General features: G+C 43.2%; 2 protein-coding genes across 5 annotated transcripts in view; both read right to left on the bottom strand.

Annotated features, from left to right (window-relative positions):
- The window catches only part of MRPS6 (mitochondrial ribosomal protein S6), a 46,212-nt gene extending 24,943 nt beyond the window's left edge, over positions 1-21,269 (bottom strand). The window contains exon 1 of the mRNA XM_080614023.1: positions 21,138-21,269. Within this exon, the coding sequence (XP_080470149.1) occupies positions 21,138-21,182 (45 nt within the window). The 5' untranslated portion in view covers positions 21,183-21,269. The remainder of the gene's footprint in view (positions 1-21,137) is intronic.
- On the bottom strand, positions 67-21,278 carry SLC5A3 (solute carrier family 5 member 3). 4 transcript variants are annotated; one of them, XM_080614019.1, is made up of 3 exons: positions 21,138-21,275; positions 11,658-11,828; positions 67-7,853 (listed from the first exon to the last, which is right to left on the bottom strand). In XM_080614019.1, exon 3 carries the CDS (start codon positions 7,549-7,551, stop codon positions 5,410-5,412), a length of 2,142 nt encoding a protein of 713 aa, XP_080470145.1. In that variant the 5' UTR covers positions 7,552-7,853; positions 11,658-11,828; positions 21,138-21,275; the 3' UTR covers positions 67-5,409. The 4 variants fall into 4 exon arrangements, with proteins under 4 accessions (XP_080470145.1, XP_080470147.1, XP_080470148.1 ...); XM_080614021.1 differs by lacking the exon at positions 21,138-21,275 and adding an exon at positions 12,514-12,742; XM_080614022.1 differs by lacking the exon at positions 11,658-11,828 and having other exon boundaries at positions 21,138-21,278.
- Between the last annotated feature and the right edge of the window lie 6,458 nt (positions 21,279-27,736).

Below are 27,736 nucleotides of genomic sequence, written 5' to 3'. Positions count from 1 at the left end.
CAGGTTTCAAATGCTCTATGATATCATTTGGTTTTGGTCTGAAATGTATTTTAGTTGAACAGTTAAAAAAAGAAAAAAAAAAAAAAAAAAAAAACAAAAAAAAAAAAAAAACCACACAAAAAACCCCCAAAACCACACAAACAAAAAAACCAGAAAGGCAGTTCATTAACTGGTATTTTATATATAAAATCTGCAGAAAAATACAACAGCAACAAAAACCAAAAGTACTTCACAGATATCCAAAAAAACATTATATCAGAGATAAAGGTAAAGCAGCATCACTTTGACACTGTGCTTTAAAAATAAGAAGATGAATGAAGAGACTGCTCTAGTGATATTAGAAAATTTGCTTTCTTCTTGAAGAAGAAGACTACTAACATTTTGCACAGCAACTATTTTTATAACCACCTCATTTAAAAACGTGTATTCATAGACACAGAGAATTGTCATATCATTACCATTTTTGCTCAAAGTGTCTGACTTTACACAGTGAAACTGATAATGCTAAGTGTCACCAGATGTCACTATATCATGAATATTAGAAGAGAAGCAAATGCCTTTAAACCAACACCATAAAAGAAACAATAGAAAGTGTTTTGTAAACAAAACAAACCACTTTGCAAAACAAGAGAGTTCAGAGATCTCACAGTGAAATCAGAAATCCTAATTATATATGTTTACATTCTAGGACTACTCTTTACCTTAGGCCAATTAAAGCACATTAAACCATTTAATTATATACAAACATTTTCTCAAAAAAAAAAAAAATTTAAACCATTGCACACACATCTGCTTTTTAACATCACATAACAAGGTTTTATTTTCAAAACAATTACATTTAAGGGCACAGAACATACAGAATACCAAATTAACAGATGAGTATTTTGCTTCACTATACATGCTAAATCCAAAGATTTCCTCAAGAAAGCTAGAGCTTAGCAACTCCAACTTCTTCCATGTATCCTGTTCTCTGAAAGGGAGCATCTCCCAACACCTCCTTTATCTTAGGATTTAAAAAAATATATATATAAAAAAAATAAAGCTGTAAGTTTTAAAGTTGTAAGCATCTTCTGCTTTAAGTGCTTGCACAGAGATCCTTTGATGGCTCTCCCTACTACACTGTAACCTTGTGGGAAATCCTTTCCACTACTCAGTTACAGTACTCTCATGACTTGCATCAGAAGTCTCATGCTGGACCTTCTGGTATTAGGATGGAAAGGGGAACACAGAAGTGGAGAAGTAGAAAATACACAAGTGGTATACTGAAGGCCATTTTAATTTCTTAAAATCTCTCACTGTTTCCTTTCAGGTACTAGCAAAACCTAACAAGGAAAAAAAAAAAAATCGTAAAAAAATCCCAACCTAAACTTTGGCAGAGAATAGCATCAAATCAGTCATTTAAAAAAAAGTTAAATAAGAACAGTCTCCCAAAGCTCCCAAGAAGCCTCTTTTTCAAATAAAAGGCTTCTAACAAATTTCTGAGAGAAAATTCAAACATCTGAACAGAAAAATAAGTTAAGGGAAGTAGCAAAAAAAGGTGTCATTCCAAAGTAAGTTTTTCAAGACACCATTCTAAGCTCAAGGCAATAAATAAACCAGCTGCTACAAGACAGAAGCATGTGTCCTCCTGGATCTAACCCTGCATGACTAGCCAGTCCCACCAGGGAGGCAGCCAGGCATTAGAATTCATGAAATTGATTGTCCATTATGGGAGACACTTTGTAGTTTTACTGGACCAAAAAGTTGGTGCTTATACTGAAACATCAACCTGGATTAACATCTCTTCCATGTAGATCATGATCAGAAGATTAGCAAAGGCATGTTTACGCTATAAAAAAAAAATCCTCAAGCAACTTCTTATACTAAGGTCCATAACACAGGGCAAGGTACTTGCTCACCAACAGACAGTTTGCTTGAAACCTTATATATATATATATATATTCATATATATATGGGGTTTTTTTCTAATAAAGGCATTTTATTAAGTGGTTATACTCAGCAAAACACATTAGCAAGTTCTACAACCTCTAAGACATAAAAAGAGCAAGACTGAAGAGGCTGGCATTAGGCAGAGAGTAGCATAGAAACATTTTTAAATGACTGAAAAAGCACTGGAGAAATAATTTGCTTAAAAGCTTCTTCACAATAACAGGTCTAAAGATGGGGGGGATGCAAAGTATTACGTTATTAAGATCCTGACTGACTGCCAATTGCCACTGTTATTAATGCAGCAATTTGTTACTTTAGCAAAAGTAAGAATACATTAACTGGAAGATTGAGTATCTCAGATTCAACAGTCAAAGGTTGCACTGTAACATTTGTGAAGGAATGTTCACTCCCTACCGCTGTCAAAGCGTAACTTCACCATGGATCTGACTGCAGTTACACGGAACAGGATACTGGCATCCTGTATGTTAACTTTTTAACAGCATTCTCTTTTAAAAAAGTAGTGATTTGGGGAGAAGAAAGGCGGAAAAACAAGCTGGGAAAAGCCATTATAAGCAAACCACTCTTCAGATGGCTATAAAAGCCATGCCTTCAGCTTCATAACCATGTAAGGCACCCTGGGAAAAAAGCAAGCACAGATGAAGCACCAGCAGCCAAGCATAAGGGTCCCTGAGCTAACCTGGCTTCACAGGTTAGGTGGCAATGCATTTGTTAGTACTGAGAGCAGAAAGGACTGGTCTAGAAAATCCAAGTACCAGCCGCTAATAGAAAGACATGCCAAGTTACTAAGGGACAGTGCCTGGTACATGAGTCTCTTTTTCTGTGCCAAATTAGGCATATTAGCCAGATCCCAGCCTTTTCAAGAAGATATTGTTGGACTGAGACTTATCTTTACCCTCCACAAGTTTTCATCCCACTAAAATCAAATTTTGCCCTAGTTTACTTTATCCAGCATAGGAAAAAAAAAATAATAATCAACTGTGGTTTACAGCTTTCTAACAGTACTGTCCTTCCTGACTCAGCCTACTAATGAAGCAACTTGAGATGCCATTACCTATTTCACATACTTTCCTATTAGAAACAATTTAAAATACTTTTTCTGAATGAAGCCAGCCACACAAACCGTAAGAAAATGTGTCTCGTCACACTGCTGTTAACAGCAAGACTCAGGTATGGCAACTCTCCTCTTCTACGTATATTGCAACTGCGCTCCTACACTTATTCCAGTATTTCCAGTTAAGAACAGTCTGCTTTCCAGCAGCAACAACTAAAAGCAGAGAAAGGCAGAGCACCTCAGCCTCTGTTTAAAGTCTTGGAATGAATGGGATTCAGCTGATTTAAAAATACACACCAAAACAAACAAACAAAAAACACCACACAAAAAAAAAAAAAAAAAAAAAAAAGAAAACCCCCCAAAAATGGAAGTTAGTAATTTTATCTGAAAATATGTATTATACATGATACTACTAAAAGCTATTTGGACAGCCTGCAGCTTACAGCACCACTGTACTGGAAAGCAAATTTTCTCCAGCAGTCAAAGGCAGAATGCACCCAAATTTCATCACAACATAACTACTTCACCCATAGGGATTGGTTCTTTTTTATGTGTCAAGGAAACACTGCTGGACCCTTGAATCAATGCTGTTGAACTATCAGCATGGTCCCTCACACCATTTCTGGCCTAGCCAGTTCATGCTCTCGCAAATCCCCAGACAAGCTCTGGAGCAAAGACAACTAGAGGAATTATTTTCACAGGAAGCCTGGATATGACTATTCTGTCATGGAGGATAAGGGAGTTTACTACCACAAGTGCAGCCACACACTGTCAACTGGCCTCTGTGCCCAAAAACAGGTCCTGACTTGGTTTAGTGTAAGGGCAAGAGCACCCACGACAGCAACACATTCTCCTGCTTTACCAAGGAGAAATGGACCTTGTGGTCTGCTGAGTTCCACCAACCTACTGCACACACATCCTCCACACCTGGAAACCATTCATCCCTGCCTTGGGCATCCATCCTTCAGAAGAAAAGAACCTCAGCATCTCTAGACCTACTGATCACCTGGGAAAAGTTTCACTTTTATCTGAAGAACCGTAAGGGCAGACCTCAATTGCTGACACAGATTACAGTTGCACATGCTCCTTATCTCCTGACACAGAATCCCTCAGGAGTTATCCCTTAAAAAAAATATATAATAATAAAAAAAAAAAAATAATGTCTGATAGGGAGAAAGAAGAAGTGGGAAAAGACATGAGGCAAAAGGATTCTGGAAAATAAGGACCACTTCCACCACCTTCCCTCACTTCCCCTGCCTCTTGTCTTCCCACTTGGTTTTCTTCCCTTAGACTCAGTGTGCAGCAATGGTAGGGATGCACAGTATTGCCCTTCTGAAATGGTACGGATGCAGAGTATTGTCCTGTTGAAGGGCAGAGTATTGCCCTTCTACACATACACAGCAGAGAAGTTATTTTACAGTGTGCTTACCAAACTGCCAAGTCTCACACTTCCTCATGTGGTAGAACCTATGCAGAGATTTTTTCCTCTAGAAAGAGGCTAACCCTAATTATGTACTAAAGGTTTGGACATTGAGGAGGCTGAATAAACACTCTTCTATTTCAACATACTACAAAACCTAACCAAACAGTATTTCTTTTTTTCCTTTCCCGCTTCTCCTCCATTGCCAGTTTGTCATCTCCAAGATTTTTGGTTTGTTTTTAATTTTTTTGTCTTTTTTTTTTTTTTTTTTTTTTTTTTTTTTAAATACAGCAATGGAATTTAAATTCAGTAATGGAATTTACAGTGGATTTTCTTACAGAGAAAAAAGCTACTAACAGCTATCATGGTTTAAGTGCTACAAGATGAGACAAAATACTTTCTGTTGTTACTATGGGAGAAATGAGAAACTAAAAACATAAAAAGCAAAACACAACAACTAACAAAACCTAAAAGCAGTGAACAGAATTAAAGATTGCCAAGTTGGCCAAGGTAATATAGCTATGTTACAAAGAATGACTACACAGTGATGTGCATCGCAGCCCTACATTTAAAAACCTTTCAACACAGCTTTAATCATTTAGATTTTACACATCAGCAAACGATAAGTTATCTTCATCTGACTGAGCTATGTAACTGCCTGACTTCAAACACAGCCACCTGCCTGCCTTTGGTATATTTATACACATGTACATGGAAAAAATAAAAGGTTAGTACTGCAAATAGGAAAAAAAAAAAAGACAAACGGTGGAAAAGACATGACACAACAGGGTTCTGCTTTCAGCAGAGATAGGACAACATGTCTCAAATGGTCTCTAAATAGGCTAAAGTTGAGTTGATCTTACAATTATAGCGTAAACAATGCCTGGCTTGCAGTTATGTTGTTTGAAAAAAAAAATTAAAACAAAATAAAAAAATCTCTAGAGACCTTCTGTATGTTTAGCCATACCCTTAAAAGTTTACTATTCACTCACAAAGAGAAATAGACAAACATGAATATTCCAAGCGAACAGACACAGACCAGTCCAGTGTTTAGTAATAGTTTAACTTTTGGAGTCTCTTCCAGCATTTGTAAACAAACAGTCTCTTCCTCCATCTCCCGAACAGCTCTCTTGTTCATGTTTTTACTTTTAAAGCCACAGAACCAATCTATGAATTTCAAATGTCTCTCTCTCTCATCAGTCTCTTCCTCATGCTTTTTCTCCCCCATCAAAGCCGCTTGTCCGTTCGAATAACAATCAACTGGTGTCTCAACTTCAGAGTGACTCATAGAAATGACCGGGTTGCTGTCATCTCTGCAAGTAACCAGAAGATTGATATCCTCCGGCTTAATATTTTTAATATTTTCTTCCGATTTGCCGTTTGGAATTATATGGTTAGCGTTTTCATTGCACTTGAGAATGCTCTTTTCTTGCACTTTGTACAGCTCCCCCTTTGCAGCGCTCTCTTTCACATTCCTGTTTTTCACAGCCCAGAAAGTGGTTGTCCGAACCTGCTCTTTCGTAGGTGGAGGTGTGAGGAGGCTTACTACAAAGGTCACAATCCCAGTGATCCAGAACAGAGTTGTTGCAACATACATGTAATGGATGTTTTTGATAAAGCCTGGCCTAGTATCCGGCTGGTTACACTCAGGAGCACGATAGATAAATGCCAGTATCAACCGGATCGCTCCAAGAACAAACCCGGCCATTCCGCCATAGAAAGCCCCCTGCTCATTGCAGCGCTTCCAAAAGATACCCATAAGAAACAGAGCAGCCACTGGTGGGGTCAAATAGTCTGCTACCTCTTGGATATAAAGGTACATCTGACCACCTTGCATTTCTACAATTATCGGAACCCAGGCAATGCTTATAACTACCATGAACGCGACAAAGACTCTTCCTACAATCATCAGTTCTCTAGATGTTGCACTCTTCCGAATGAGCTTGTAGACATCAAGTGTGAATATGGTGCTGGCACTGTTGAATATAGAGTCCAAGTCACTCATCAGTGCAGCAATCATCACAGCCATCATCAGTCCCCGCAGACCAACCGGCACAAGTTTCATCACCAAACGTGGGTAGGCAATGTTAGAGCATCCCGCTCTGCTCCCGCAGACTTGAAAACAGTGTTCCGGGTTAATGCAGGCGATATCATCTGCAAACAGTATTCGTGAAATCATTCCTGGGACAACTATAATAAACATTGGCAGCAACTTTAAGAAGCCTGCCATCAGAGTGGATCCTTTGGCATGAGCAATGTTTTTTGCAGCTAAAACTCTCTGAACTATGACTTGATCGGCACACCAGTACCAGACAGAAGCCGGAGTCTGTCCCAACAGAAATCCAGGCCAGGGAATATCTTCATCTGTTGGCTCACGCAACATTTTAAGAGCGTCAGGCTTTGGGTCAACATTGCAGGAATTGGTATTGGAAATGTTGTAGGTTAACAAGATAGATGTAATATTTGGCGATGATAACATGTACCTTCTTTTAACTTCTTCAAACCCACCAACCTCCATAATGCTTATGATCATAAGTGTGAGGGCACCAATAATCATAAGCAGAGCTTGAAGCGTGTCTGTGTAGATGACAGCCACAAGACCTCCAGTCACAGTCAACAGTGCAGTCATTCCAATAAGGAGGATAACTGACAAATAGAGGTTCCACCCCAGCGATTCTTGAATAAAAAGTGCCCCTGAATACAAGTCAACTGAGAGTTTGGTGAAGATATAAAGAATTAGAGACAATGCTGCAAAATATATTTGAATTCTATGCCCTCCAAAACGCTTGGACAAGTATTCAGGCATGGTGTATACTCCCGACCGGATGTAGACTGGGACGAAGACCCATCCTAAAAGCTGCAAAAGCATTAAGGCGTTGAATTCCCATGCACCTACTGCAAATCCACTCGCCGCTCCAGATCCTGCGAGCCCAATGAAATGTTCGCTTCCAATATTGCTCACAAATAAAGATGCACCAATAGCTACCCAGGTCATAGAACGCCCTGCCAAAAAGTAGCCACTTACGGTGCTCCGATTGTATTTCCACATGGCAAAAAAACCTATGCACATTACAAGCACGAAGTACAGCACCACAATGGCAATGTCTGCTGTTTCCAAAGAAGCCCTCATTTTTGTAAACAAAATGCCTTCGCACAGCTGACGTCCACTTCTCGCCCCCCAGCAAATGTCTTTTAAGCAACACGTGAACCAGTTAACATATATCAACACTGTGGATCAAATTCTTTGTCCCTTGGTTTGCTGTCCTGATGCTGGTGGTTGTGGTACATTTACTTTCTCCGCTTCTCAAATGGAAATTTGGAACTTAGCACGCACTTTTAATCCACATTCCACAAGAGCATCAGCCTTAACTCAGTTGATGTAGGAGAAATTCTTAGTTGCAGCTAAGTTTAGTGAGGCCTACTGTACCAACCCTGCAAGGCAGCAAAGACAAAAGACAAAGATTGAATTAGAGAAGAATTTCATGAAGTAATGAGAAAAAATTTGAAGTCTAGTAAAACAATGACTGAACACCACAGTTTTTTTTTCCCCCTTATATTTTCCACTGTATTTATGCAATCCATAACAGACATAATTAAATAGTTGTAGAACTAAGCAGCAATGCCTTTTACTAGTCAACTTTAATGTTTACAAGTACTTTAAGGGACGCAGCAATTCTGGAGTATAAAATGACCCAAATTCCCCACAAGGCAAGGAACAGAAACACATTTCATTTTTCTTTAGAGTCTCACAAGTCTATTTCTCAAGCCATTAAATAGGCCTTCCTCTTTCAAGCAAATCTTAGGGAAATAAAACAAAACCAAACAAAAAACCGCCACTAAGGAGCATTAACCTGGCTAGTCATTTTCTGTATTGCTCTAGCACTGTATCCCACAAATCTTCATAGATCCTGGCATCACATGCATGCACATTTGAGACACCAGCTGGCTGCTAGAGCTAAAAATCAAAGTGAAGTTGCAATACTGTCAAAAACACAACGCAAGTTTAAGATCAGCTGAAAAAAAAAATCAAGGTTATTCAGATGAGCTTGAACCTGTCTGGAGTACAGATGATTACAGACTTACATTTTACTCTGAAAGCTCTTCATACAATAACCCATGTAATCTAAGTGAAGAAAAAATCCCATTCAAACAAAAGGCAAAACCAAAACAATGCCTGACATCTGGCTTAAGGGTATTTCTGTCTGCTATGTGCATTTTGATCCTCACATCCGCATGGTTTCCGCATTTTTTGGGAGCACCCTACGCACATGGGAGAGAACCGGATGGATTTTGTAGCAGTCACAGTTGCTAGGATGCCAGGAAACAGTTTCCAGCATTAACTGTGTGAATCCAAGCACTAAGAGGATCACTAACATCAGAGGCAGAGAGTTTCAAGGCAAAGCATACCCTGCCACTCTATTCCTGAACCCTCAATCACACCCAATTCTACCAAAGCATGTCAGGAAACAGGCACTCATTTCAGCAAGCAGGTCTGAAGTGCTCAAAAGACGGAAGGGGATAATATGACTTGCTAGCAGACAACCAAATAGGTTGGAGAGGAAGAGGCACTGATGAGCTGCACAGTAGCTCCTACTTCTGCTAAGAAGATAGGATAATCCTATCTCCTTCTATACGTTGGGAAGTATCCTCTACCTATATACACCTGTCCTGGGTGTATACACCTAAACCTTTATGGGTTTAGAGAGTGCTGGATGTAAGATTTTTCTGCTTCCTACACTAAATGTGCACAGCAACGGGAAGACCAAAGCAAAGAACTTGTTTAGTCTAAAAATCAGAACTCAAACCTTTAGTATTCAAGATTATTACAGGAACAGGGTCTGACTCCATTCCTCTTTCCCACCCACTGGTAAAAGTAATACAGGCACAAAAAATAAATAAATAAAATAAAATCACTGCACTGGATCTTTTTTCTGACCATAAGGTCTGCCAACCTTAGAAGCCTTACAAGCAACAGCTTCAGGCATTCCGCATCCCACTTCAGTTGTAGAAGTGCTTTAGCACTATGTGGAAGCTCACATTTCCTTATTAATTCATCTATGATTAACTAAAGCAATCATGTAACATTCTAGTATTTGGGTGGGCTCTTGTTCAGCATCCCTGCAGCATACTCATTATGTTAAAAAAAAAATTAAAAAAAAAAGTGAGTAAATAAAAACATTACAAATTCTCAGAGAGACCACAATAAAAACTACAGTCAAGGCTGAAAATGCAGACATTCCCCCCTCTACCTTACTTTGTGCATTACTAAAGGCAGCAATGGTGCTGATGCAAGAATGTGCACTTCTCACTAAGAAAAATGTATTTTTAAAACAGCTTACAGCAAACCACAACTTCAGCCTTGAGAGATTCACACTCATGGTATTCATATAAGCTGACTGTTTTCAGGAGTAGTTCAGAATCAAAAAAGATAACAATGGTTCCCCACCACCACCACAAATCCACATGAGAACACAGATATTCATTCTGCAGAAGTTACAGCCAATAAAGAGAAACTACGGAGACATGGCACAAAATGGACTGATTACAGTAGTGTGCTAAATTTATCATGCTCATAAGCCTCAAACCACAGATGTATTTTAAATCCTTACATAGAAGGATTCACATTTACCCTCATCCGCAAATGAAGCGGTAGTCAAATGGTCTATTAGTTTAATTCAATACAAAGTTAAAACACTTCAGATCATATGACACAATCAGACACAAGTATAACGTACTATTCTTGGTTTTCAGCACTTTTGAATAACACTTCAATAGTTTTGCATCTTTCACTATATTCAGCTAAGTTTTCAAATGCAACTACATTGTTTATACCAAAACTGTAAGTATTTTAAAGAAAGGGGAAGAAGATACTTTCCTCAGAGTGGAAAGAAGGAAAAGTACAACATAGAAAAATAAGAATAATGGGCAAACTAAGGAAATAGTAATAATTGATATTTTCCCTCTTCTGTTGTCCTGTTCCATTATTGGAAAATGTTACACTTGAACTTTAGTTCACTTTCCACCATCTCCCCTGTATGTTAATCAATGACCTTGCAAAACTATATTATACCGTAACATACATAAAAAAATTTGTAAAAACTACATCTATTTGATACAAGAGGTACCAAGCCCATAGTAGAACTACTACAAGCATGTTTAATCCCACCTAAAAGTGTGCAAGTATCAGATGCAGCTGCCCTTGAATAAATTGTGACATTTCTCAATTAGGATATTTTGCCAAACTACAATGGGCTCATTCTAACCCAAATAAACAGTATGTGAAGCTTCTTGAGCATTTCCACCTCAAGGCACAGCCAGACCACACATTTGAAACAATCAGCTTAAAGGGACCCGAAATATCACCTTTGTAATCAACATCTGAACTTTGCAGGGTTCAGCTTGCTTGAGCAGGAAGGTGGAAAGTTTTCAGTAGCTTCTACAAATCTGCTGCACTGTCACTAAATTACTGTACTAAAGTAGCTTCTTGTACCAGTTTCTTTTTAGACCTAATTCTAAAATAACCCTGGAACTTTTTTCATTACAAAAATGAGACTCGTCCCTCTGAACTTTCAGCAAGTTATGACCTCAAGTCTTAAGAAGGACTGTTGAGACGCCCCATGCGAGTTTAATCTCAAGTTATTAGAACAGCGTTACATTGTGGCACTGACAGAAAACAAGACAGAAAGACTGCACTGCTGCCAAGGACTGATTTTTTTTTTCACCCTAAGGCTGTTTTCTGGCTGGATCATATCAAAGACACAAAACAATGCGCTTCCCTCTTGTCTGAAGATAGAGGGCTAGAGCTCTGGTGAAACAATGCATATGTTTCTCCAATGGGCAGCCTGGCCTATAATAAAAAAAGTCTCACGCAATTCCCTGAAGAGATATCAGATAATGTGAAGCAGATTTAGGGTGGGATTTTTAGGAGAAATTTTTATGATTGTTTTAAAGGAAAACTTTCTCCACAGTGCTTTTCTAATAAAACAGGTCTTTAAGCATGCCAGAATCAAACTGCTCCAGCCCTAAAGCAAGTATTTTTTTTCTGCTTAGTGTATTTCTCTTCTCAGCAGATGGGAAGTTTCTCAGTTGACTTTCCTCTTCTTTTACAGTTAAAAAAAAGAAAAAAAAAATCAGTCCCAATGGCAAACGCTTTAAGGGTTACTTTGAGGATGCAAATGCCCACATATCACACACGAGTGTCCACTGCTATTATTTATTAACAAATGAAGTACATACTTAACTGTGTTCCTAGACTTCAAAGTAGTTTTGAGGTTCTTTCTTAGAAGCAACAGATTTCTTCTCCACCTTCTTCAAGCAGTAGTTACATTAACTCTTGCTGGTAGCACTTTACCTACTGGACAACTCACTTGCATGGAAGAAATATACCCACATCACCAGGCTCAACACCTACACAGAAAACAACAACAATCCAACAATCTCTCATGCCTTGAGCAGGCCTGTACAAATCCAACCCCCTGAGTGCGCTGGCCGGGCTGCAACACTGCAGGCTACCTGCTACAGACACACAGGTGAGTTCCTACCTGCTCCACAGCAAACACAAGGCATTCTGAGGTAGCCTATCTCAGAGAGACAAAAAAAAAAAAAAAAAAAAAGAAAAGAAAAAAAGAAAGAAAAAAAAAAAAAGAGAGGAAAAAGCTTCATTCCATTTTACTGCAGCACTCTAGAATACAAAAAAGGGAGCACAAATGTTCTTCATGGAATAACTGATACAAATAACTGAACTGATAACAACAACTGAATAACTGATACTTGTCCTTATGTAATACATGCCCTTGAGAAAGCAGAGGCCATCCTTGCAGCTGCTGAATAGGGCACTAAAGATCCAGGACCACAGTTTCAGGACTTTCCCTTGTAAACCAGGAGCTAAGGAATAAAGCTGGGCAGGAATCCCACCTGAGACAAACAGCGTATGCCACAGGAAGCAGGAAAGCTCGGACGCACAAGTCGACCTGTAGCATCTAATAAATAACTTCAGTTAAGGATGTGGACTGACATGCCCAGGAGCTCAACAGGCTGAAGTAGAAAAGTACCACATTTACAAGTTACCTGAACCAGCAATGACCTGACTAACCTGTTTGCCACATGTGCTCTGCTGCATCAACACTTCTGCTGGCCTTCAAGAACACAGGTGTCCCAGAGGCAACTCTATAGATCATCACTAGCATAAAAGTTCAATCTGAGGTGCAAGGTTCAAGTCAGTCACTCAAAGGAGTTATGAACACACAGTGCACTTTTTTGTCTGGGGTATCAGGAATCGCTCCAGTCCTGGTCTTCATTTAACTGCAGCATCAGAAAAAGAATTCTTCTCGATCCTTTTCTAAAGGACTGCTGAAGGAGACATGAGACAAATAAGTAACCTCATAGCATGCAGTTCAGCAGAAGAAATAGAACAACACTGCATTTGCCGGTCAGAAATGTAATGCTGCTATTACAGAAGCAGTTACTGGAGTTCTGTACGGCCAACTGAAGCTGAAGAGCACTGCAACTGTCAGTTTTAGAGCAGCAGATCAATGTAGTTGGTTTTGTTTTTAACCATTCTTCCCCCCCATCCCAAGTGTACACACCCATTTAGGTCTCCCACTGAGTCATAAACTAAAGAGAGGGGAAAAAAAAAGGCAGAAAGAGGATGCAGCTTTATAGCAGTGCTCATTCAGCACTCTGTAAACACAACAGAAACTACAGTACTGTTGAACTGCAAAGCAAGAGGAAGATTGCTTATTTTCTGAAACAAACATCACTAGCAGTGTCTCAGCAAGCCACTTCTTGCCACTGCCTGTGGCATGCACATTTGAATGGTTTCTTTTGCCGTGAGTCAGTCCCCAGCACTGTCAGGAATAATGGATTTATTTGCTTCCACTGTTCTTCTAAAAAACTCCAAACAACTAAAGGGAAAAGGGGTTGTTAAGCTGGAGACAGAAGAAAGGAGATAGAAAGTTCCTTCTTACTTGTTTAAATAAACAGACACCAGAAAGACTATCTTCTCCATGCCTACCCAGACACACCGTAGTTACTTTACTAGGGTCTTAAGAAAGACTAGTCCATCAGGTTAAGATAAACTATTAGTTTAAAGAAAATATGTAGGTAAGAACTTTCTCTTCCCCTCGTCAGCCGAAAGAATCAGCTTGTTCACATGGGTGCCAGATGTTATCTAAGTTCTCTGAAGACAGCAGAAAGTACAGCCACCACTCAGCATTGCTGAGGAACTGGGCTGCTCTTCCCGGGCAAGTAAACAGAATCATTCATGCCTCTGCCATAACTCAAGTAGATCACCACCAGAGGCTCAGATGCTCAAAGACGGGTTGCCGCTGCAAGCAGTTCCATCCCTCAGCACAGAAACCATGCTTTTCTTGGCAACCGCAGATGAGATTCTTCCTTCGACACAGGAACTGGAAGCAGAACAGGACAGAGGGTACTGAGAAGGCACATGGTCAACAGTAACCAAGTAAAGAGCACAACAGAGCAAACAGTTTGGAAAGCAAGCCATTTAACAGAGGTGGGAAGAGGTGTCTCCTCCAGGAGATGGCAATCAGGCAGAAATTCCCTGCCAGGTAAGTGTGCCAAGACATCAGCTTACATACTAAGTTGGATTCTGCAGAGAGACAATGAGACGAAAGACTCAAACTCCTTCTCGTGGCAACCTAAAGTTCAGAAGCACAATCATTTCACTGCTACTGGCAAGTACAGTAAGCAACAGCAAGAGAAGGGGTAAAACAAGCATAAACATGAAAGCACTTCATTTCTGTAGAGAATTTGGGACCATATAATCAAGTGTTCCGGACATCAAGGACCAACATTACTACCCTGTTAGAAGCACACCATCAGAAGTGTTGCAAAAACTCTAACACTACTGAAGATGAAGGTTTTCTTTAGCTGCAAGGTCCAAAGATGCGATCCAGTTGGTGAGACCCTCCAAGCTTCCTAGTCTGCTGGGTGCTCTTGCACGTGCCTGATGATTTTAAGATATCAAAACAAGATCTTGGCTATAAAACAAGTGGTGCTATTCTACATCAAGCTTTGTAATTACCTATATTAAAAGCTAGCAAACATTGATTCTAATAGTCTCAAACACATCAACTCCACTGAACACATTCCCTTCCTGTATCCATGCTCTGCATGTACCTTTGTTTTTAATTATTATTCCATAGGTATTTGTATAACTGAAGCACAAGGGCTGGCTTGCAAGTGGGCAAACCAGGATTAAGCAAAAAAAAAAAAAAAAAAAGTAAGAAATAGCAGCATAGTTTCTACGTAGTTCCCCACAATCATATTTCTAGGATTTATTACCTTACTTTACACTATCTGCTTCTTTCCTTACCCTCTCTCACAAGGGATGATGCATTTTCTTTCATTTCCAGCACCAGTATTTGCACTGATGCTCCCACGTTACAGGTCCTTCTCTTGTACAGATCTTGTCTTACTTCACATATTTTTACTTCCCATCTTTCCTGTTCCACTCTTGTATAACTAGTTATGTTTTGCAGATTTGTCCTCTCTTGTACTTTTCCCCCTTTCACCTTCTTATCAGCTCTTATACAGAATGCTGTACCAGAATGCTCTACCAGTGATATTCCTCTTGATCCACTGGGCAGCCCAGTGGCTCCTGCTGCCCTCAGCTAAGCAGCACAGAGGCTAGTATATGCAGCTCTATCAACCAGATACTTCCACATAAGCAACAACTGCCAGGCACTTGTAACAGAAGATGCCTGGGCAGCTGTGTATCAAAGAATAATCTTGCTTTTTATCAGAGCTGGCTGCTAAGTTACTCGATCAATAATCACCAACAAATAAAGTAATTCTGGGGTGGAAACTGCCAGCATTATGGCTCTGGAACAAGAGAATTGGAGAAATCAGCTCCTGAAAGAATACATAAAGAAAGCAAGAACCTTCATGATTACCAAATATGCATGATGTATTGGAGGAAAAGAAACATACACACACATTCCTATTTGAATTTAACAGCTGATTCTAAGCAATATGATGGATATCTTTAAAAATTAGTCACTTTTGAGGTTTTTTACAATAATGGAGAGCAATAATGCTATTCTATCACAACAAGTTCACCTTTTTTTAGCCCTGCAACAGCTGAAGGAGAGAATCTGCTTGCATGCCAAAGTTTATAAAACATCTCCCTGTTCATATACATGGTGCATCCACACGTATACATATGCACAGTGAACAAATGATGAGAGATACGCAGCCAAGAGATAAGAGCATGTTGTTAATCAGGCAACAGGAGCAAGAAGTCTTATCTGAAAGGTTAAGCTGCCATTTCCTCTCATGGAAGAGGGGCTAGCCAAATCCCACCCAAGTCTGTCAGCCCCAGCATGGACACAAGGGCCTGCCCATAGTCCTGCCTCAGCACTCAGGCTTGCAGCTCTATAACTTAAGTAACAAGAGTGGCAAAGTTAACCAGGGCATCCCACTACCTACGCTTACTGAAGCACATCAGGCAATACACTGCAGAAGCCAGTGTAAACCAAGAGGCTTTCCAGTCCGTTACTCTTACCATCAGTTTAGTACTCACTTGGGACATATTTCCCAAATTCACCTCTCTGTCAACTACCTGCTATAAAAGGGCTTAAGCTATCTTTCAGAAGAGAATAAACCTCTACCTCCCCCAAAACCAAAGCCAGGCACATATCCCACAGTTAGCAGAAACTTAGAAAAGGATGACTCTCAAGTCTTAAGATTGAAAAAAGGCAGACATCAACCAAGAGGGTATCATTCTGAAATGCTGTCTGAATAACACACTTAAAAATCCAGTTGTTCTTACAGAAATGCTTAAGGCAGAAAACAAAAAGCTGAATCCTACAAGCAGAGTCAATGCTAGATCTTGCTGTCTTCCAGTCTTGTTTTCTAGTTCCAACTCCTTGGTCTTCTTTTCAGCACCAGCCCAAACACAAGGGCGCCTCTCTGCTAGGCATACTACTGTGAAGAGCAGCCTGTTTTAGCCAACTAAAAAAGTCAAAGGAAACAGAGGAAAACTGTGTAATTTTAACCTGCTTAGTAAAGAGAGGCAGGGAATATGTACAATTCAACAGCAGGAACAGGTAGGCTCACCAAACAGGAAAGAAAATAAAACCAGTATCTGCCTGCTCGATGCCCTTTTCATTCTGCCCCACTTCTTCCTAGCAACTACAATATCAAAAGCCCAATTGCTGCAGCTGCCTACACAGCAATTAAGTGCAATATTCAAGATGTCAAGCAACACTACTGCCCATTACTTTGGCTTTCCTAAAATAGCTAATGATCTCCACAGCAGGTAGGGAATTTTTGAAACATGGCAATCCACTCCAAAGGCAACAAACAGATGCTGAAGACAAGTTATGTTGTGTGAACATGCCAGTCAAACTGAGAGCCCAGATGCACTGAGGTGGGTGGATGGGTTCACTAGTCTAGTATTTACTGACACAAGGTAATCAGGTTTTAGACTATGACACAATACTATGTATTTGTCATCTGTTACAGGTGAAGTGGGGGAGAAGAGTATGGCACTAATAAAATACTGATACGCTTCATTTTTAGTGAATTACTCAAATATAACGTGCTTTCAAACTGTCCATTCACTTCAGTTCCAGTTACAAAGTTGTTCTGTTGAAGACAGGTGTCCCCGCTCGCAAGAGTCGAGCAGCACCAAGAGCAGCATGGAAATACTGCCACCTTCTCTGTTTGTCCTAGGTTCCCCCGGATGCCAAATTTTCTTGGAGGGTATCTCGCACTGCCGCCCTGTGGTCAGTCTGTAAAACAGCATCAGAGCAATAGGAAGCCATTTCCAGCTCTTCCTTCCCTTCCCTCCCCCCCCTCCACACACTTCCTTCCCCTGGGCTCTCGAGAGCGTTTTGGCAGGACGAGAAGGGTAGGAAGAGGAAGCCTCTCTGAAAAGCGCTCTCCAGCCAGCTACAACTCCTGCTAATGCACTAGCGGGTCACTACCCTTTCCTGCTGAAGGTCATGCCCTGCCATAGTCCCCCAGCTGAAAGCCAAAGATGACTCTCCTGGGAGAAAGACAGAAATAATTAGAAGTTCATCTTTTGCTATGAATAGTGAAGTTTAGAACATGAACAGCTGTGTCTTCATCTTGCACCTCTACTTTCACCACAGCTGTGGTCTTCAACTCAGGCTCTAGAGGGTAGGCAACGTGTTGTTTATGTATGTCTGCACGAAACTGATAGCAAGTCTGCCATTAAACTCCCCAATCTCACCATACTATTTGTCATTTGCATGTTGGAGTGTAGAAAGCCACACACATGGGCAAAATTCATTCTTTCCACTCTAAGTTCCAGTCACTTCACTGGCCTCATACCTTTCTTTTCCCAAAGCGTTCCCTCCATATACTCACACATGGAGGAACACAATCCAAGCCCTCATTGCAGCTACTCTTTGAACACAGTGATACCACAGAGAAGTATGGGGTTTTATTTATTCTGGGGTGCTTTTTTATTTTTACATTTTTTCTTATTGTTTTCCTAAGAGTCTCTGACTGAGGTCTCTGCTGATCAAGGACTCTGTCCACAGGCAATTTACAAATACAGTATTTCTAGTACAAGTCTGTTACCTGCTCATACACTACCTACACAACAGGACAGAGACTGCAGTTCTGACTTCAGAACAAAGTCACAAGCTCTTGTGACAAGTATATGCAGACAACAGATGACAAAGTTGGAAAGTAAAAGTTTCCTCCCCTTGCAGCTTTTTCCTACCCCCAAGCCTTCGGGTCTTGCATTTTTAAGACACAAAATGAAAGCTGAAGACAGGAGCATCAGGCAGAACCAAGGGGTCATGCTTGCCCTGTGCCCATGCTGAGGCTGGCTGTATAGGGAGATCAGCTGCACAGCAGGCTCCACAGCTCACAACAGAAACCACATGCAGGAGCAGAATGAGGAGGAATTCCCAACTTGAACACAAGCAGTGCTAGGGAACAGAGTTTACAAAAAAAAAAAAAAAAAAAAAAAATTAATTTGAGGGATTTATTCTGCCTAGACCTATGAAAATACCAAGGTAACTATTAAAAACAATTGTGGGTAAGGGAAACCCCACAGTCTCTGAAGAGAGCCATGAAAGTCTACCAGACTGTAACTATGAGAAGGCTTGCGCTCAAGCTGCCAGGGAGCTCACAGGAATTAGTGACAGCCCTGAAGGGCAAGGAAGCTGAGCAGCAGCAGCTTACTTTTTTCTTTTCCCTGCAAGGCAGGGGAGCTATCAGAGATGAGGAAGGATGTCACAGACACCAACAGAGGAGTCAGCACTTGCTCAAGCCTCAGACTAAAGCAGGCACTGCAGCACACAGCCACTGCACAGAGGGACTGACACAGCCGGACAGTGAACACCTTGCCCGTGGTAGCTTCATCAAGAAATGATGGTGTCAAGAAGCAATACAATTTATTCAGGCCTGTAAGTGATCTCCCCAGCTTGTAAAGGAAGGAGTTTAGTCACTCCATAATTTCAGACTGGTTTATCAGCCACACATTCAGGTCTCCATGTTTTGGCTAACTGAAGTTAGCATTCCACTTGAGATTACACACTGCTAAGGGGATCATTAAAGCAACCCCATTCCCAGGATTCGGCAGCACCATGAAGCATGTAACCACTACAGGAATTTTTTTTTCCAACTGTTCTCATTACACAAGAGCAGCAGCAGTAGCAAGATACTGTAACACACAAAAGAAAGCACCTAGATCTGGTGTACTGTCAACAGCAACACGAAAAAAAAAAGGCATCTAGAATACAACAGGTGCAGGTTAAAACCAGCAGTACACCTGAACCAAAACCTAAGCAGTTAAACATAACCATAGAGCTAAAAGAACACTTTAAAATACATCTATCAGGAAAGAAGATACTAGAGTTAAACTTCAGAGGAGAACGTTGCAGATGTTAAAACCTGAGTGCATCCATGCTCATTAGAAGCATCTTGCAGCTAAAAGCTTATCCCTGAATCTCTGTGCTCAGATATTAGGAACCAATGATCCAGAAGGCACTCCCTGACATCTCTTCCAAGTAGTCAGTTCATTTGTATCTCGGCATTATGTCATATTTGCTACACTTTCTGTCCTGCTCCGCATTTATAGTGTCTGCACGGCATAATGCATCTCCCGCACTAACAGCATGTTCACAAAAAGCATCTCAACGCCTTACCTATGGCTCATACACTGATGGGGAGGGGTATGGAGAGAAAGAAAAAATAATTGCAGGTTGACAACTCAAGTTCAAATGCATCGTGTTTTGTCAGAGCAAATGCTGCTCTGCAAGGCGGTGCAGCAATGTCACCAGACTTTTTCTCCCTGTTGCTGTATTTCTCCACTAGAGGACTCACCTGAGAAGTCTACTACAAGCTTCTGCAGTTAAGCCAAGTTAAAAAAAACCAACCCCGACATGTGGATGGTACATGTAAAATGAATGGAAATGTACTAGTAGATATAACACATAATACATGAAGACACGATCCTATAACTACACAAGAAATACGGCAAAGCTATTTAGCTTCCTGCTATTTTATGACAGATACACATGTTTATTTAAATGAAGATTAAATGCGAGAGCAAGCATGTCCATGCTGGGTCAGATCAGAAGGCTATAGCCTAGCAGAAACGCTGCTACATTCCAACACCAGCACTGCATATTAAGCTGGAAAGCAGCAGATAAACAAAGGGTAGAGAAGGTGGCAGAGAAGGGCTGGTATCAGCTATTATTCTCCAAATAAAGGGTCCCATCTACACGGAGGTGCTTCTATTTTATTATTTCTACACACAAGTGCACACACCCCCTACACAGAGTCAGCTCTCATAAAACAGAGCATCACATAACCTCACTTGCTCACACCACGGCTTATCATCACGCCACCACAGACAGCAGCAACGGCTAGCAACCCTTGCTGTGGATGATACGGGGAGCCGTATCAGCGGAGCTCAACTGGTGTTAGCAACGGCAGGGAAGTAAAAATAAGAAATAATTAATTCTTCAGACTCCCCTGGTACGGAGGGGGCCGGAGAGGCTGGAGCTGGCATCCCTCGAGGGGAAGCTTGCCAGAGCAAGCCCTCGCTCTGCCCCACCGAGACTCCCTGCAAGGCCTCGCAGAGGACAGGGGACCTAGCGTGCGGCTGCTGCTACCTAGCGAGGTGTCCAGCAAAGCCATCACAGGTGCTGGGGGAGGGGGGGAAATGAGGCACTGAGGCACACGGCAATGGGAAGCGCTGGTGCTGCAGAGGAAGGGGTGGACTTGCCTGCACCAACGCATAGGGTCAAGGAAAGGGCTAAGTTCACCTGCACCAGGCAAGGGGCAGGGAGGGGAGGGCGGGATAAAAGAGGGAGAAACGCATCGATTTCGCCCAGCGGGGATTCTGCTTACCTGCGGACCAAACCGGGGGGGGGGGGGAAGAAGGTGACTGCGGTTCTAGGGCAGCAACTAAGCAAACTCTCCAAGGGATCAGGGAGGAAAGAGAAAAAGAGGAAGGAGAGAGAGGGCAGAGAAAGACACATGAGGAGTCCGAAGCGCGCTGCGCGGCCCCGCTGTATGGCGCGGAGGGAGAGGCCAGAGAGGGCAGTGCTCGCCCCTAGGAAAGGACCGGCCGGGCAGTCCCGTGCTCCACTGGGCAGCACGCGGTGGCGAGAAAAGGCATCGAGGGGACGCCGGGGAGCAGGGAGAGAGTGTCTGTCGGATCCCACCTGGCTCCCTCCCTCCCGTCTCCCCTCCCTCACTCACCCTCTGCATGACTTTCACGATCAAAGCCAGTTCATAGCGGGGCATCTTAGAGCTGGCTGTGGCGGGAGAAACGGGGATGCGGCAGGTCAGAGAGTGGGGAGGAGGGGGCAGCGATGCCGGAGAGGAGGGGAACCGGAGGAGGAAGGCGCGTCCCCGGCAGCAGGCGGTGCTGGCAACGGCTCCCGCCCGCGCGGCTCCCAAGCTGCACAGACACCCAGGCGGACGAGCAGGCGGCGCGGCTTAAAGGGCGCCGGCAGCTGCGCAGGCTCCGCCGCACCGCCCCCTCTCCGCGCCAAGCACCGCCTTCGCCGCGCACATGCCCGCCTGTCGGGGGGCTGCCAACGCCCGCAGGCTGCCCTGCCGCCCGCGTCCGGGGAGGCGGGAGGCCGGCAGGGAGGGAGGGAAGGAAGGAAGGGGACACCAGCAGCCGGGGAGCGGGCCCGAGCCGGGCGGGCCGCGCTGCGGGAACCGCCTCTCCCCCCTCCCTCCCCCCCCCACGCGGCGGCTCAAGGCCTGCGCCCGCCTTCCCGCCGCCGCGGCGGTGGCTGTGGCTGCTGCAGGGAGTGGAAATTTCCACTGTGTCCGCCCCCTCGCTCCCCCCTCTCCGCACACACACACATCCGAGACCGCACATGCTGGGGGGAGGACAGTGCAGGGGGCCGTGCGCCTGGCTCCTAGCCGCCGGCGCCTGCGGCCATCGTCGGCCGGCACCTGGGTGGGCTGGCGGCGGCCGCGAGCTGCATGGCGAGGCAGAAGCTCCCCTGTGGTGGAAGGCGAGGTGAGGGTGCCGTGGAAGGCTGGGGCTGCATGTGTGGGGCACCCTCAGCTCTTCCAGAACCTTCTACGGCTCAGTGCCTCGGTTGTCCCTGACAAGTGCAGGTGGAGGTGGTCCAGCCGAAGTGGGCCGAGTGTTGGGACTCGAAGGAGGGCTGGTGGGGTGGAGGTGGAACTGCATAGCTGACCTTAGTGCCTGTGTGCTCCCGGAGGGAGTGAGGGACCTTCTGGGCAAATGCTTCCCAGCTGGCAGTGGTCAGTGCGCACCCTCAGCATTGTACTCCCATGCAGCCATCAAGGTCAGCCATGCAGATGCCCTGTATCAGCAGCACATCCGACACCAGCGTCCTGCTGTGGCTGTGGCAGAAGCCTGCATCCATCAAAGAGGGGTGCTTGGAGAGCCTGGTGGTGCATCAGGCTTGTTCCAACAGTATTTCTTTCTTCTACAAAAGTGATGCATTCCTCTGGGGTAGCCCCTTCTCTCACACCTCAGCATGCCCGACACGCTGGGTGGCTTTGAGGAGGGCAAGCTCATGCCAAGTTTCTGCCCGAGATTTTGAAGTCCACATCACGTCTGCTCTCAGAAAAAGAGGGAGGCAGGGGATGAGCAAGCAAAGCCACCATGCCATGGCTGAAGAGGAAAGGGAAGCAGAGAAGTCAGAACTCGATTTTAAAAAACTTAAGTGAAATGTCTATCTATGAAATCCCAGCCCTGCCCCGTTGAGAGAGGCATCAGCACCTGACCCGGGAACCCCAGCTATGCCCTTCTGCACCAACAAGCAGCATGGCTTGGTTTTGCTTTGCTTGCCAATGAGTGATACCGTAGTTGGTGAAATGAATCCAAGGGATTGCTAACTGAAAACGTTTCCCAGCACTTTCCATTGTGGTTTGCAGCACAACCAGCACTGGTACTGCTGTGGGCCTTCCTCATCTTAAGGAGATGCGAGTTGTAGGGAGTTCCCTACAGGTACCCTGCCCTACAGGCACGACAAAACCTGCTTGGGTGCTGGGAGTTGTTTTGTGTCCTGCTAGCAGTTCAGAATGCATTCCCTGTGCAGAAGTATTTACATATATTCCCAAACTCCCACACCTCAGGCAGGGCTCAGGCAGTAATTGCCAGTCAGCTGACAGGTATAATTTGCTGCCTGTTGGTGCTGACCACATACAAGCTATCCTTGAGTTACTTTGCTTGCCTTTTTTTCCCCAGCACAGTCTTGTCTGGCGTGAGTTTCATCCTTGGTCTGAATAGATGCCTGGTGAGTTCCAGAGGTAATCCAGATACTTTGTAAGTGATGGCCCCCAATGAAGGTGAGAATGGCCAGGTACCCTGCCATACACAAATGGCTAGACAGCCATTCCCACATCCTCAGTGCACCCTGCCAGTGATGGCACAGTCACGCGAGGCAGGCTGTTCTCTTCCCACATGAAAGCCTTACACCCTGCAGTGCTACCAATGGTCTACCTTCTTAAAACACTCCTTTGCCAGAAAAAAGGAAAAGGATTCAATCCCTGTTGCTGAAGTCTTTCTCACACACAGAACTTTATGCAAATCCCCAAGTCTATATACTGAAATATCTAGTGACACTTTCAAATGCCAATATTTGATTCTCAGTTGGTTATACATTTATATTCACCATTCAAGCTCTCTTCTACGTTCCACATGCAAGCCCCACAAATACACATCTGTGCCTGGGATTTGCTCACGCATGCAGAAACACTTGTGCATCAAATCTAATAAACATGCCCCCAGACAGGCATTCCTATATATACGCACTGAGTGAGATCTGTGTGCCTGAGGGTCTCTTCTCCTATGAATACAGGCTGAGAGAGTTGGGCTTGTTCAGTCTGGAGACGAGAAGACTCTGGGAACACCTTACAACAGTCTTCCAGTACCTAAAAAGGGCCTACAGGAAATCTGGAGAGGGACTTTTAACAAGGGTGTGTAGTGACAGGATAAGGGAGAATGGACTTAAGCTGAAAGAGGGTAGATTTAGATTAGGTACAAGGAAGAAATTCTTTACTGTGAGGGTGATGGGACACTGGAACAGGTTACCCAGAGAAAGTGTGGCTGCCCTATCCCTGGAAGTGTTCAAGGCCAGGCTGGATGAGGCCTTTAGCAACTTGGTCTAGTGGAAGTTTAGATTGGATATAAAGAAGAAGTTCTTTAGTGTAAGGGTGGTGAGGCACTGGAATGGGTTGCCCAAGGAAGCTGTGAATGCTCCATCCCTCGCGGTATTCAAGGCCAGGCTGGACAGAGCCTTGGGTGACACGGTTTAGTGGGAGGCGTCCGTGCCCATGGCAGGGGAGTTGGGACTAGATGATCTTAAAGTCCTTTCCAACCCTAACATTCTATGATTCTAGGAAGGTGCCCCTGCCCACAGAATCATAGAATCAAGTAGGTTGGAAAAGACCTTCAAGATCAAGTCAGACCTCCACACCAGGACTGCCTAATCCACCATTCCTGGCAGGGGGGCTGGAACTATATGATCTTCAAGGTCCCTTCCAACCCAAACCATTCTGTGATGATATGAAATACAGTGACTGTCTGAACGCCACATCAGATGTACGGGCATCTGTTCTCATGCATCATGCCTCTGTATAGCTATGAACACCTGTGGACTGACTACCACATATGTCTCTGATGCCCCGTATCTTTATGGGAATGCCTAATGCTTTCTGATTTTCTTACTACTGGTCCACCAGGTTTGAGCTACCACTAATCTCACAAGTTTGTTTTTTTTTCTAAGTGCTAACCACAAGTATCCAAAGACCATAAGAAACTCACATTTAATATTTAAAATTTCACAGTTATGGAGGAAGGTCTGAAAAACACATAGCGGCCATGCCCTAAATACTCAGTAAGGAAATATAAACTCCCCTAATACAGGGGGGTTGGCTCTCAAAACTTTTGAGAGGCTTGAGTCATGAATTTTTTATGCTTGAGATTGGGTGTTCTACAAAGGCAAACCATCTTCTCTGCATCTTGGTATCTTTCGCATGCATCCCTTTGCAGCACAGCGGGCACTAATGAATAACCTCACTCTTTCTAATAAAGCATAAGATAAAAATATGTCCTCATGCAATCCATGTGCATATGTAAATACAGAAGCTGTTCTGTGAAAAAGCTATTGGAAATGTTTTAGGCAATTAAAAAATGGCATGGGATATCTCATAGATGTCTGACAAAGAAGCTAGCCCAGCATGGCAAGATTAAGAGGGGAAATGAAAGAAAAAACACTGCACTTCTAAAACCTCAACATTACCATCAATAGCCTCTCTAAGCACAACTATGTTGTGCTTCAGTGATCTTTTTTATGGTGGAATATACCTAGTTTTGCAATGTATACTTTGTGCACCATGGAAAAGCCAATTCTCTCCTCTTAAAAGCTTTAATTTCTAGCTGTGATATGTTGCACAATATCAAAGTAAAATCAGAATTTATCACAGGTTTAGGACTGTCGTGTTTACTGTCTTGAATTTCAGATTGGGACAGATTTTCAGAAGAGTTAGTAAAAACCAGGAATTGCCTGTGGGAAGTGAAATTACAGTGCCAAGTGTGGCTTTCTTTGCTTGTACTGGTGTTTGTCTATGGACTGTAGACAGGGATACAAATACAGATACATGCCTATTCTCCCTAGTATTTACTCACCTCCTCAGTAAGGTTTGAAGATGAGCACTATACATTTGAGATAACAGCAAATGAACTAAGGAGTATAAAGCCTGCATGGGAATAGCTGCATGGCTCTGCAGTCACGGCAGTGATTGTGGTCCTGACATACTCCAGAGAGGTGACAGGTGGAGCTGAGTCAGAACAGTGAAATATCTGGAGTCATCTGGTCCCAAGGGAGCAGATGAGTGAGCAAAGCTGCAGTGAAGGAGGTAGTATTAATAGGTGGGACTGTTGTAAGCTTGTACACAGGGCTCCTGAAGTTTCTGGTTGGGAACGTGGCTCTTAGACATGTGAGCAGGGTTGCCCCTGGAGGCAGGACTGAAAGGAAACAGCTGAGAAATTAAGGAAAAGTGGGATTGTCAGGGTAAAGTGTGGGTCAGAGGTACCACAGCAGGGACAAGAGAGAAGGACTGCGGAGGAGTCTGTGATGTGGGCCTAGGATTTAATGAGAGGATATAGAAGAGAGGGTAAGGAGAAAGGGGGAAGTAAGATTGGATGGAAGAAGACTTGGATGGAGAGAGACTCAGCAGTCTCAAAGAAGACTGGGACAGGGAAAGATGAGGTAGTAGGAAGCTGAATGGGCTGTGCTAGAAGAGGACAGGAAGAATCATGGTTTTCATACCTTCTAATAAAACCACAGATCTCTAGATTCCCCACCCCCACTCACCCCCCACCACGAGCCCTCCTCTGTCAGCAAATACCCGTGAATCCCCCAGCAAAGTCCATTTGTCTAATATTCCTACTGGCCACCCATGGATGACAGTCCACTGCTCTTATCAGTTTCTCTGCTAGCTCAGAGTGGCAGAGAGCTCTGTGGTAAAGGGTTCAGCTCTAATGACATTTACAACAGTATGATGCTGCATGATGGAAGGGGGTTTGTTCTATTTTTTTTTACTGTTTGCTTTTTAAAAAGCTAGCTAATTGCACAGACAAAATCTGCTTTAAATGAGGACTAGGTTGCAAAATCAATACTACATAATGAGGAGTGTTATTTTCTCCTTCCTCTCCTTTGCATATGCATATGCAAAGTGTATAATTGCATACTTTTCTTTCCATGGGATCTCTGCCACATTTATTTGTCAGGGTGGAGCTGCTCTGGAGCTGTGTCAGGACTACATAGTGGAGGAGGCCACTGTCTACAGGAGTTTTTCCACATTTGTTTCGGCAATTGGAAGATGTGCGGTAAATGACAGTACAGGATCATGCGGAAAAGGACAAGATGTTGGTTAAAATAGCTGAGCTCTGCCTGAGGAATGGATTCAGTCCATCCTTTGCCACATAGTTCTTGTATGATGCCGGATAAGTCAGTTAAACCACACTTCTTGCAGGTGGCTACGAATTTCATGCTCCTAGTTTCTGTGTATCTGGATTGACATTTTGTGGTCTAATTTGAAGAAGTGCTGAATGATCCCAGATGAAACTGAATTCAGTGGGGTGCTAGACATATAAAGTGTTCTGAATGAAGAACATATCAACTTCTTCAAATATTCACTTGAAATATTAACTGTCTTTGACTGAGTAAACAGATTCTACAAAACCTTAAACTAGAGATAATTCCCACCCAAGCCCGTCCCAAAGCGATTGTACCCAGAGGGTAACAAAATGTATCTTGTGGCTTCTTTTCTATGGAAAGAGGAGGAAAAGGCATCTTATTTGCTGCTCAGCCTGATATCCCAGAAGGTGCCTGCCCACCACAAACCCAAATCCAAGTGGATTTGGTGCGCATCCAAGTGGATGGTACAGTAAGGTTGGTGTGACTCACCTGGCCCTCTCACTGCTGCTGCTTTGCAGGTATGTTAATGGTTCTGACAGGTACAACCATGGGCAAGTCAAATACAGCTGCATGGTGCTGGAAGTTACACGAGAGGAGTCAGGGGTTCTGACAGGGTCCAGTTTTTTCCAGGTAAAGGCACTGGCACTGACACACTGGAAATTAATACATAGTTGGGAAGGTGAGATCACCAGGAGGGCTCAGGTGAGTTTTCAAGAATTGTTGAGTGCCAGTGGGGCCTAGGGAAAAAAGTGGGAAGAGAGGGCTCAACTGTGTAAGTAAGACTTTAAACTAGGAGGTAGGCAGGTCAGTGACACAATTCCAAAAGTAACTGTAACAAATGGTGGTTTATGGGGAATACAAGATGATGAGGAAACATCACTA

Source organism: Psittacula echo, assembly GCF_963264785.1.
Source record: "Psittacula echo genome assembly, chromosome: 3".
Classification (NCBI taxonomy): Eukaryota; Metazoa; Chordata; class Aves; order Psittaciformes; family Psittacidae; genus Psittacula; species Psittacula echo.
The sequence above is the reverse complement of the archived record's forward strand: the minus strand, read 5'-3'. Positions and strand labels throughout refer to the sequence as shown.

Bases quoted from the DNA above. Each gene is read 5' to 3' on its own strand.
- SLC5A3 (XM_080614022.1), bottom strand. From the start codon at position 7,551: ATGAGGGCTTCTTTGGAAACAGCAGACATTGCCATTGTGGTGCTGTAC.